Source organism: Strix uralensis, chromosome 17, assembly GCF_047716275.1.
Source record: "Strix uralensis isolate ZFMK-TIS-50842 chromosome 17, bStrUra1, whole genome shotgun sequence".
Classification (NCBI taxonomy): domain Eukaryota; kingdom Metazoa; phylum Chordata; class Aves; order Strigiformes; family Strigidae; genus Strix; species Strix uralensis.
Window position 1 is genome coordinate 17,699,009 of NC_133988.1, and position 12,723 is coordinate 17,711,731.

The window sequence follows — 12,723 nt, forward strand, 5'->3', positions numbered from 1 at the left end:
TCCCGGGCCGCCGGGGAGAAGCCTCCCCCCCCGCGACAGCCGCGGGGCTGGGAGAAGGGGCGGCGCTGCCCGGTGAGCCCCGAGCCGGTCCCTGGGCAGCGCGCCCCGTCGGGCCGGCAGCCGGAGCCGCGCAGCCCCGCCCGGGCGTTAGCGGGAGCGGGGGTGTCGGAGCCCGGTCGCCCCGGAGGGAAAAAAAGCCGTCCGTCAGGTCCGGGGCGGGGGGGGGGCGGGGAGCGAAAGCGGCCGGCGGGATGAGGCGCTTCAGGTGCTCACGGCTTGCGCGTGTCGATAGTTTAAAAAAAATAAAAATGAAAATTGCTCCCACCAAAAAAAATGAGATCTATAAATAAGCGGCCGAGAAGTATTTGTATATGGCAGGAGAGTTTTAAAGGGATTTTTTTCTGCAGGATCAGGATGCTGCGCTGTGATTAAATATTGATTTTGTGTAATTAGTTTTCATGTGAACTATCCTCCTTGCTGATGGCTTGGAGATTTCAGAACTGGAGAAGAAATGGAATTGGACATGGAAATTATTACTTAGCAAAGTGACAAGGGGGGGCGCGGGGTGCGGGGCTGGCACCGGGGCAGAAAATGAAGTACGCGCGGCCCCAGAGCGGCACAAAGGAATAAAGGGAAAGTCCCGCTCGTTCGCGACGGGAACGGCGGCGAGGGGAAGGGGGGGGAGCCGCCGGCCCCTGCGTCCCGCAGAGCGGCCCCGGCCCGGCCCCACCGGCCAAGGCCCCGCACCCCGCCGAGGCCCCGGGGCTCCCCCCTCCCAACCCCCGGCCGCCCCCCGCCCCCCTCTGCGCCTGCGTGCGCGCCGTCGGAGCCGGCTCTTCCGAACGGGCACAGCGCCCCCTGGCGCCCGCCCCGCCGCCCCGGCCCGGCTAAGCCCGGCCTGGCTCAGCCCAGCTCAGCGCGGCCGCAACCCCCCAACCCGCGCCGCATCCCCCCCGGGGCGCCCCGATGGCGGGCGGCCCGGCCCGGTTGGGTGGACCCCGCCGAGGAAGGACGGGGCCGGGTCCCGGGGTGGGGGGGCGGCGGGCTCGGCTGAGCCACCGGGACCGCCTGCCCGGTGCCGTCCCGGGACACCGGCGCCGCGGTTCTCCCCCCACACACCGCGGTGACCCTCCCCGGCCCGTCCTGCCGCGGCCCGGGGGCCGCGGGCGGGCAGCCCCCCCACCCCGGGGTACCACCCGACCCGGTTCTGGGGGAGCCCGGGGTGCCGGGTCAGCCCCACCGGGCCTCGGGAGAGTCCCCCCAGGGCCCCCTCCCGCCGCGGGGCTGCACGCGCCTGGGCAGGACGGTCACTAAGGTGATTAACGCGATTAACGCCACCCAGGTGTTGCCCAGGTGCTGGGTTCTCGGGGCGGGGGCGGGGCCGCTCTGGCGTCGGGGCTCACTCCAGTGCTGCAGGCTGACTGGGGGGGCGGGGGAACCCGAGGGCTCGCCTGCCCCCGGCCTGTCCCAGCTCCCCTAGACCCGTTCCACACTCAACCCACCTCTTGACTCCCACGGGAGCCAGACCCCAGCCCAGCAGAGAAACGGGAGCCTGGCACACACGAGGCCCCTTTGCTGCGCCGTGCCCCGGGGAATGCGCCCGGAACGTTCCCTCAGCGCCTCGTGCCTCCCCCTGCTCCGGCCGGGGTCAGGCGAGGGGTGCTCGCAGCGCAGGAGGCTGGGGGTGCCGGTGTGGGCCGGCCTTCACTTACTACCCAGTAGTTTTCTGGCCAAAATGGCATCTGATTTAAAAACTGCATTATTTTTAATAGAGGAAGAAAGCTGGATGCATTTTAAGAGTGCCAATGAAAACGGTAAGTGCAACAGAACAAGTGAGAGCACCATAAACCAACACAATATCGGCATCTTAACACCCATCCTGCCAGTACAGAACCGCACAATAAAGTCTGAGGCTCTCTGGCTGGTCAGGCCTGTCACAGCCACCTCCTGTAACGCTGGCTTCCACGGAAGAGACCAAATGTTTCAGAAAAGACAGGTTTTTACTGATTTAGATTTACCTTTCATTTCCTAGAAGATTCAGAATCCATTTGTTCCTCAAGCAGGACAAGCGCGGTCTCTCTGGAAGAGCAGAACGATGCTGTGCAGGGGGATACGATTAGAGGGATGGAGACTTCCTTGGGCTGACCACCCTGAGCGCTTCTGGGCAAGCGTTATCCTCCTCTGCCCCCTGTTCAGGAGCCACAGGGGTCCCTGCCGGGGCCAGCGCGAGCCTCGCCGCCACACCCTGCTCGCCCCTTCTCCGGACGGCCTCGCCAGGCGGCTTTCCTGCTCCCCGCACCTGGCCGAGGCATCGCTGCCTTCCCGGAGCAAATCTCAAGACTGAAAGTTTCAGCCCGGTAACGCGCCAGCAGCGCTGCCCGGAGCCAGCTGCAGCTCGGGAGAGGTATGTGGCTGGCCATGGCAGATATGGCAATAATACCAGCCTAAATATTTTGACAGTAAAAGCAGCGAGTTGACTGAAAGGGTAAGGTCCCTTCCCAGCTGCCGTGTTCTCCAGGCTTGTAGTGTAAATGTTCGCTGGTTGTTGGGTGTCAGAAGGTGGCTCAACCCTGGTTTCTAACCGGGGACGTGTTCTGGGCTAAACAGGCCCTGGGGCTGCCAACCTGCCGTGCCCACCCCCCCCACCCCCCCGGCTTCCCAGGGCGATGCTGGGGAGCGCTGCTGGGAGGGTGCCCCGGACTGCGACCGGCGCCGTCGGGAGCACCTCGGTCGCAAGGGTGACAGGCGCCCAGCCAGGTAGGAGGAAGCCTCTCTCGAATTGTACCGAGTAGTGAAAATGTATTTTATAAAACATATTTTTACTTTCAGTCTTTGGGTTTTGGTCATCTTGGGGGAAGCAGGGAAAGGCATTATTTAAATAGTTGTAGCTGAAGGGGATTATTTTCTAAATTAACAATAGTAATTGCTCCTGCCAAATCCAAAGTTGAGGGGATTCATTTATTTCGACTCTCAGGACAATAGCACAATTTTGGGTTTCATATTGCAAGCTCTGAAAACCAAATGGTGGGGCTGATGTTTTTAAAAAAATAATTCAAACAACATCAATTCATCAGACTTGAATTCAGCTCTTTCCACTGTGCCAGTTCAACTTGCACTGAGAAAAGTTGCTGCTCAGCAAAAAAAAAAAATTCCTTTTTAACAAAATGAATGCATCATACATAAAACATCACGAACCATACAATTAGTAAGCAAATGTAAGAGTTCAGCTCAGTTCATAATTATTCAGCAAACCTATTCAGAATGATTTTTTTTCTCCCTGCAGCAATCAACTGTGTGGGCTCATTACCACTGAGCATCTAACGAAGAAAACCACCACATAAACTGTACAAAACAAGCCCGTATGCTAGAAAAACTCCAGCCCAGCTAGCCATTAGCAAGAAGCCTTTTAAACCCTTCCATCGAGCAAAACCACATCTCTCTTTTCTGTGGTGTTTATACCCCCAGCTCTATAAAGAAGCCATTTCATTAGTATGTCAGGCTTCAGGTGTATAAATTGTAGCTACTAAATAACCTCTACAGTGTTTGGTAGTGCGGCCATCTGGAACAATACAAAAAAGCATTTGGTTGCCGCTACACGTCGCGTACCAGGCAAAGTGATGAGTCCTGTCTCTGGAGCACGGGCTCCCAACAGTTACTTTGCAAAAAAGCTGATAGGTTTTTCTTGGCAGTGATTTCCACTCCTAACAGGGATATTCAATGAAAGGAATTTGAATATTTTGAAGGACAGGTCTCTAAGTCTGGTGGTTGACATTATCGGGAAGGTTTTCAACGTTCCTGCCTGGAACAGTCAGGGAAGCTCCTGCACCCGCTCCCGCTCAAAATTGCAGCGAACACGGTGACTGGACCAACTCAGGCAAATCTGTAAAATCATGAGATGAGCCTGACAGAGTGCGGAGCAGGATCGCAGGGAAGGCATTCCTCCAGCGATGATGTTTATTTGTGTGCACCTGCTCCAGTTCCTCAGAACGGTACGGAGTTTTGGGTGCAGAAGTGCCCTTTTCTGGCAGGGCCCTGCGAGGCGGGGGCTGTGCCCACTGTGGCCAGACGGGGGGCTGGCGCCGGGGACCCCCTCACCGCCAGCCCCGAGCCGGGCGGCACCGGGGATCGCGCTGCACGGCGGCCTGGAGCGCTGCCCGGGGATCCGACCTCCTCTGCCGCTTCTTGTCCTTCCCTGCTTGAGTGTCTGGAGGTGAGACACTGAGACCGAAGACAGTTTCATCTGTAAAACCTGATTTGCATTCAGAATTTCTAAAAAGTTCGCCTACCGACGTAAATATTTCATGCTTAGCTTTGCTGACAATGTTGTTTTCTGGAAAGTTTGAACCAAATTCCTTCAGACACTTGACTGCTTCCCATTTTAAAAAATGCATAACTGAATAATAAGAGTTAAGGGACTAAAACTGTTCCAGTCATTTCCCACAGAGATCAGCAGCGATTTCGGAACTCAGCCCTTCACAAGGATTTTCCTGTTTGTTTCTCCTGCAAGGTTGGTTGGCTGGTTTAGTTTCTTTGCATCTCTGCAACCTTAAGCTGTATTTTTTTGTTTGGTTGTTTTTTCGGGTACCTCAGTATGGATCATGATATTTTCACAATACCGGTATGTTCTTCCACTGCTGCAAACAGCTTTTTTGCACCAATTAAGTATATTGGGTACCATTTATGTCAGTGAGGTGAAAAGCTTTACAGCATACAGGGCACTCAGGTGTACACGTTGAACACATTTAAATTTTTCCAATTCAGATCACTAAAAACCAGGATAGTGCTAAAATTATACAACACTGAGATTGTACGGTTAGTGAAAATGCTAGGAAATGCTAAAGCACATTTTCCTGCCCAGGATAACTGTACTACAGTATACCTCTTGGGCTTTTTTTTCCCCTTCAAATTCACATCTCTAAAACATAAACCGTAGGGTTACACATTTGACTGGGGGTGGGGGGAAGAAAAAAGAAATTAGATCATCTATACAGCACAAAAGAATTAGTTTGGCTGCAGGAACAGTAAAAGTTTTATATTTCCTAAAATAACTCAGTGAAACATAAATAAAAAATAGTACCTCTCTATATGGATAATCGGTATTTAACTCTCCTCAGTATTTTATGATGGAGTTTGTATGATTGACTTTGTTCTGTTGTTTTCTTAAACTTGGACCAGGTGGGAATTTGTGTAAGCTTGGTGGAGCAGGACCGATCTTTGAGCATCTGGAAAGTCCAGCTCACTGTGGGTGATGCCAGCAAACCACTAACATTAATTCATTTTTCATCATCTTATAAATTGAACTATTGTGAACCAGAGGCTATTTTGTAAAGTCCCGATGACTTAATTTTCCCTAAGTGTTAGCTTCACAAGAGGGTTCACCTCACTGCTTCCTCCTCACATCCTGCAATCCCGTGACGTTTCACACGCTGCGTGTGCAAGTCCTTCCCCTCTGCACTTGCAAGACAGCGTCTGTCTGCCCAGGCAGAGCGGGGCTGCGCCGTCGGATGCGGGTTTAGATGTCGCTGCTGCTCAGGAGCTCACCCAGCATGGACCAGACCGGCCTCTCCTGGAGAACCTCCCACGGGCCCGCACATCTGAGCATCCCCCACTGTTCCCTGGTGCCTAACGCCTGCTGAACGCTGCCCCTACGATCCCACCACCAACCCACGGGGTTTTGGGTAACGCTCTTGTTCCTGCTGCCCCCCGCGTAAGGGTGCCAACCCCCCGCTCCGGGCTGAAGAGCAAACTGCACGTCCTGTGGGCGAGAGGAATGGTCGAGGACGTGGCGCCCAGAATTCAAAGCCACCAGGCAAATAAAGATGCTCCTGCATTTATTATTTCTCATGCTACTTCACAAGATTTTACAGAACAACTCATGTTTCTGAGCCATTGGTGAACCTTGGCCCGTAGCCCTGATTTGTCCTGTTCAAGACAAGAAGTGCCTCTGCCCGCAGGAACCGGCGAGGAGCCGTCCCAAGGGCCGCGAGCGCTCGGTGCGGTGGCAGCGCTGACCGGCCGCCAGCCCCGGGAGGCCGGAGCAGGGGGACCCGGTGCTGCAGGAGGTGCCCGGGCAGCCCCTGGCCGGGGCTCCCAGCTCCGCCTGGGCCTTCACGCGGCGCTGGATTTCAGCCACACCATGTAAAGCATTATTTGCTTTTTCAACAGGAACCACTCAGGCGCACCGACGATGGGGACGCGCAGCAGCCCCGGCCACCCCTGCGCCGCGCCGGCCGCCGCCTCCCCTGCGAGCAGCAAACCCTCCCCGGCTCCCTGCCACAGGCACAAAGGGTTAAAAATCTCCTGCCGTCCATAACCATCCTTCTCCAAGATCACATGGTCCCTCCGCATCTCCTACAAAAGGCCTGATTTAATCCCAGTTGCAGACGACTCACATTGTACTCGCAGACTTCTAGCGATGTCAGGCTATCGGGTTTCCAACTAATATCCAAGGCACAGCCCAAGCATAGAGCAGGAACAAAGACTTCTTTGTTGCTGAAAAAAAAATCCCCTGAAGATATTAGCAGTGCTGTAGAGTTCAAACTGTTAAATGATTCAAATATTATTTAATGAATACATTTGAAATGAGGTCTCACAACCCAGAACACTTTTTAGATCATCATTTACAAAGAGCCCGCCTCTTCGTTTACTTCTTTATGAAGCCGCTGCTTTCAGGTTTTAATTATAGCCATTCTGCTTCCAGGCTTTTCCAGGGACTTCACTTGTTGGCGTAGCTCAGTTCTTTTTATGATATGGTTTAGCTGGTGACTACTGGATCTTTCACAAGTCTTTATAGGCACGTTCCCTTAATTTACCCTGGACTGCATTTCTGTGGCGTAAGAAACAAGGGAGACAGAGAGCCCGCTGCAAAAGAAGCCACAGCATTAGGTATTGTTCTAGACGGTGCTAAAACCAAGCTTTTAAAATTAGGAAATTTGTTAAATTAGTGTATCAGGATTTTAACTGGGATTGGAGAAGCACTGCAAAGTCAAAATTCAACAAATACCTTGAATTTCTTTTTCAGGTCTTGGCTATGCAATTCTAAACCAGAAAGCCATATAATTTTAGAGAGAAAAATTAAAGAAACTGATTAGATGGGGTTCTAGAAAGAAACATGTCCCCAACCTGAGGAAATAAAGTTTTAAAATTAAATCTGAGTTTACTGTGCTTATAGCAATAAGAAATCCACGGCTGCTCTGAAGCATGGAGGGCAGATATCTGGCCTAAGGGGTAACACTAGGACCGCGCAGGTGCACGCCGAGATTCGCGTTTTGAAAAAATACATCATATCTGGGAAAAATGGGGGAACAGAGCAACAAAGCTGAGTAAGTGCAAGAACAACTATCAAAACAAGTAGAACATGTACCAGAAAATAAGGCATAGGGCAATAGCAGAATGACTTCCAGATCCTGTCAGCAGAGTGCATTGCAAAGCAAAATGTAAATACGTACCCTTATACCAGCAAATCATTCTTGTCTCTATTGCCGGGGGGGTGTGTGTGTGTGTGTGTCTGTGTGTACAAATTAAAATAGCCACTTCAGGTGCATTTCTATGGAGGAAAGGGGAGGAACATCAGAACCAGAACCACTATTCAAACAGAGGAAGCGTAAGCGATACAGGATCCTGTGTGTATCTGAACTACCAGAATTTCACACAAGCCAAATTAAGGGTCCAGCTTGTCCTCACGCAGGCACTGCCTCAGGTGGAAGCCACTGAAAATATGCCTCCAGCAGCTGTTTTTGACATACTGTTCTTTTAAATTACTGCAAGTGCCAGAACTTTGTCCCTGGTCTGGTTTGTGCATTGAATTCTGCCCGCAGCAGGTAACGAGGAGGAGAGGAGGCTCTCGAGAATAACAGTGGATAAAATATCCCCAGTGGCAGGCACGGCAGTCATTGTCCCATGGATCATCTCCATTTCATTTCCCACTCTCCTCAGAGCTGAGACTCCCTCTTTTCCTCATGAGGGACGCTTTCCTCACTTTACAAGTTTCTTTAAAATTGTTCATTTCCAGGCCAAGTGGGAATAAGGCTTAGTCAAACCTTGCAGGGCAACACTATGGTCTTGACAATTAGTTGCTGTTGATTAAAATTCATTTTCCATATAAACTCAAGCAAGTAGAAAGTCTTTCATAAACAGAGTTACAAAACTACAAGGAAAATATTTTTCTGATGTCTCTATTGAGACATAATTCAATAGAGAAGACTCTACTGAATTGCATGCACTGAATAAAAAAATCACAGTTACAGCCCCAAGTTTCAGCCTTTGCCATAAAACCACAGCACCGTCCCAGGCGCACGTGCTTGCTCTCTTTTTCTTTTTTTTTTTTTTTCCCCCCTCTGTGGCCGATGTGAGAAATAGCATTCCCAAAAGGAAACTCATAGAAAGATTAATTAATGACAAAGGCATAAATAGTGCATTTGCACGGCATCTGAGTGCCCTCAGTTTTACGGTAGCGACCCGTAAGCCCTGCCTGGGGCCAGGGAGCAGAGCGGCTCCCAGGGCAGGGGGTGGGAAACGGGCAGAGGGGCAGAGGAGCCTGTGCTCGCCCAGCAGCACTAAGCTTGAGCTCTCTTTGCAGAAAGCCATTTATTTTCTCCGGCCACCATGTTGGTTGGGACCAAGTCCTTTGTGTAGGATCTCAGAACAACCCTAAGTTTTGAAGAATCTTTTGAAAAAATTTAATTTCTTTGTCAGATTAATATAAAAATGATAATAGCAGCCACTGAAATCTTTGCAGTGGTCAACAAAAGGAGTAGCAATCACTACCACTACGTTTTATTGTTCATTAAAAAATTTTGTTAAAATGAAAATGTGCAAATGGAAAAAGTCGTTCAAGTAATTCTAGCACACTTCCTAATTAAAAAGACCCTTGGGAGAAATGTTACTGCTACAAAATGTGAGCATATAGAACACAACAGATTCCTACGTCAGAAGAAACAAAGAGATGCCATAAAATTATCCACAGCCTCTCCACAGATCATCTGATCCCCACCACCAGATCCACGGGCTCTTCCCCGCTCCCCCCCGCCACGTGAGCCGTCCGAAACCGAGTGTCACATCTCGGTGGACACCCCGGTACCTGCTGGGAGGCCGCACAGACAGAGCCAGGCTCTGGCGGCGGCGCAGAGTCCGCGCAGGAAGGCTGTCGGCCGCGGGATCCCCGGCTCGGGGTGGCGTCCCCCGTGGGACACGGCACTGGACCACCTGGTCCCGTTTGGAAGCTGGTCCAGCTCCAAGCGGGGCTGGACCCCCCGGCCGCCACCTGAAGCATTCGGTGTGTGCATAAACGCTCCGTAAGCTGCCAAAATATCCTCTGTCAACTGAGAAAAGGATGACTCGGTTGAGACGGGGTTGGTTGTGCGGCCACCGGCACTCCAAAACCATGGAAACACCCAGAGGTGTCTGATCCTTGCTCGCTTGACTCTCCTCAAGCAAAGACACCCCCAGGACGTCGGGGCTGGCGTAGGAACTCTGTGAAAAAGAACAGGACGGCTTGAACTTTCACAATGTGTCATCATTTGCTAAAGCTAATGTTAACTTCAGGAGACACCATTATCTACAAATTAATGGAAAGTGAAAATAAATGTCTGCTTTAGCTAATTGCCCAACACAACTACTGCATAATAGAGCAAAAGGCGCTACAGATAAGGCTTTATTTGAATGTGAAGACTGTGTAACAAACGCTCAGTTATTTTTCATCATCTAGCAGAAGTTGCAGAATTACAGCCCGTATTTCATTCTGTCAGCCCTGACTATTTGGAAATGCTGGAGTCTGCCCCGACGAGACACTTGTTCCTAAAACCTACATCTGAAAGGGTTTTAAAATGTTTTCTAGCAATTAGAAATATATTATGTGCAGTGAGCTAGTACTTCCTGGTTACAATTTAAATGCTTCTGAGATAAGAAGACACTCTAATTGACGGAATACTATTTATATTTCTTTCTATTGTGCTAAAAGTTTATGATGCAGTCTCAAAATTGGAACAGCCTGACTTCTGCATGCTCTGACTTCTGATACAAACACACGCAGAGAGGGAAAGTTACAACAAAAAACTAATGACAGATGCTGTATTCATAAATGTAACTTAGTTAAAAACACATGGAGGCAACTCAGAAAAATGGCGAGTAGCTGCACTGAGTGGTGTGTATACACACACACACACACACACACACACACACACACAACCCCCCTTATTTTTGTAATTCTGATCAGCAAATACATTTCACCCAATTTTACCAGTTTCTTCTAAAACAAACAAAAAAGCAAGTTTAGTCTTCCAGAAAAGAATGTTAACACATTTCCAGAGAAATCTGGAAAAAAACAGATACTACTTGTTTATTTGTATGAAACATACTGAATCCTGAGACACTCAAAAGTGTCTGTCATGTATGACCGTTCCAGCAGTCATATTAGGAAATTGTCTAATGCTTACCTTCAAATCTTACTACTTTCAGTTGCTAGAAACTCATGGAGTATATCATGCTTGTTCCTACCTCAAATGGAGCAACAGAAATAATATTTTTTACATAAACAGAATAAGAGAAATTACAAAAAATATTGTAAATATTGACTCTGCTACCGAGAGTTTCAAATTAAAGACTATTTACTGGTATAAAGCTTCAGGAATCAAATTTTTAAAAAGAAAGGATGCATTGCAATGATAAAAAGAATACATGCTGCAAAAGCTCCTGGGAGCGATGCACCGCTGCCTGCTGCTGTGCCCGAGGTGCTTCAGCTGGAACTTGGGCTTTTCTTTTACTTCCTCGGGCATATCTGCATTTATCTTAAAGCACAAGCACTTAGCAAACATTGCACCCTCATTAATGTCTACAGATCCTTTTCAAAGAAGCTGGCAAGTTATCAGACATGTGAGGAAAAGGTTTCGCTGGTGGATTTATGGTGATCAGAGTGTTCTGATTTTTCTCCTAAGCCCCTATTCCAGCTGTAAGCCGTTGGTACTTCATAGCAGGGACTGGGGAGGGAGATATTTACTGCAGGAATTGTGGGACCAAGATTGAAGTTTAAATTGTGTGTATGAGTGATTCAAACTAAAAATTTTGTTCCTTTTAACATGTTTCCCTACTAAAACTTGATTTAGAGTATGTTGACTGTGACAGAGCATTTTGCATTGCAGAGACTGACGCTGGCAGGAAGCAGCAGGAACAAAATACCCCTGTCACCACAAACATCTGAGGTGTTTCTTTTTCACTGCAGCAAGTTTTACCAGACAGCAGAGGAAACGGCAAACGGGGTGGCTCTGCAGCTGTAGCGATGCCGTTAGCAGTGTGGTTACACAACCAAGAAGCGAGTGGACCTCAGTGGTCTTCGGCTCCACGAAAGGGGGGGTTGCATCTGCAAAATAGAGAACATGCTAGAACTTTTGAAAAAGGAAATACCTTTCAAAATCTCATGAACATTGCAAACTAAGTTAAACAAATACATTACTAGGTAGCCTTTTTCTTAAGGAGCTTTGCCCTAACAAATACAGGCGGGCAGTGACACCTGAGAGTGGCGAAGGACAAAGGAGCCCAGACAGCAATGGGCTTCGCTCCCAAAAGCTGCGCCTGAACCCAGCGGGTCACGGGCAGCCGGTGGCGGCTGCAGAGCTGCCCCTGAGAGCTTCTGGCAGCCTCTGCCCGAGACTTTTTCTCCTCCAACCAGCCACCGCAGGAAGGAGGCACTCACGGCTCAGCACCTCCCAGCTCAGCCTTTGCTCAGTGCTTTCCCAGGCTGTCCCGCTCGGGGAGCTCTGCTCCTCGTAACCTGGAAGACAGCTGAACCCTCCGTACTCCAGTGAAGGCATTAATACTCAGACACCACAGATCTGACAGGGAAGAGCAAATAAAAGCGATTAGGACCTCGTTCACCAATACGCAATTGAACCAAACACAGTTTTAACATCATCAGGCTTTTCCATGTACCACACGGGCCCAACCCCTCCCAGGCCTTTGCAGAGCTGAGCACCAGCCACGTGCAGCGCGGCGCCGCCCACCGGTGTCACCAACACGGGCACTGAATTTTTAATGTTCAATCCCTTCCGACCAGGCGATTATGATTTAGCGATACATAGAAGTGTCAACTGCTCTAACCACAAATCAGCCAGCAGCTCTTCCTCTCAGCCAAAAATAGGATGAGAGCAGCTGAGAGCAGGAGGTGGAGGAGGAAAAGCACCCCGGGGCTGGTGCTGGCATCCACAGGCGCCTGCATCTGCCCCAGGCAGGGCCGAGCCGCCGCAGCCTCCCCCGGACGGCCCTGGGGACACGGGCTCCGGCCACACACGGTATTTCCAACTTACTGCAAACCTGCGGGGTCTGTGCTGACGGCAAACAAAAGGAACTGGGACCAGAGGAACATGGCATCAGCTAAGGAGCCGTTCCTGCTGTTTGGGACGGAGCCTGGCTGGCAGCCACGGGCACCACACACCCACCTGGAACGGAAACCTCTCCCCAAGCACACCCAGGCAAACACCAGCATTTCTTCTAAAATCGCAAGTGTCAAGTGAGGATGACAGCGTCAAGATTTAACACGTGGTGGCCAGCGTCACTCAAGGCTGGTTTGGATTGCACCCGCGTCCTTCGGGTGGCTGCAGCGCGTCTCACCCGCGCCTTCAGCCCATGGTGCCGCTTCACGGGGCAGACTGTGGAGCTCTCCATGTGCCTCCTGACACAAACGAGGCTTTATCCCCACAGATCCTCTGTAGACGCTCATTCTGTGGGAACCCA

General features: G+C 50.6%; 1 protein-coding gene across 1 annotated transcript; it reads right to left on the reverse strand.

Moving 5' to 3' along the window:
• Nucleotides 1–5,814: 5,814 nt before the first annotated feature.
• On the reverse strand, nucleotides 5,815–12,475 carry LOC141951124 (uncharacterized). The gene is made up of 6 exons (XM_074886957.1): nucleotides 12,304–12,475; nucleotides 11,875–12,013; nucleotides 11,504–11,565; nucleotides 11,226–11,353; nucleotides 9,080–9,471; nucleotides 5,815–6,492 (listed from the first exon to the last, which is right to left on the reverse strand). The coding sequence occupies exons 1-6, from the start codon at nucleotides 12,473–12,475 to the stop codon at nucleotides 6,330–6,332; spliced, it is 1,056 nt and encodes a 351-aa protein (XP_074743058.1). The 3' UTR covers nucleotides 5,815–6,329.
• Nucleotides 12,476–12,723: the final 248 nt, after the last annotated feature.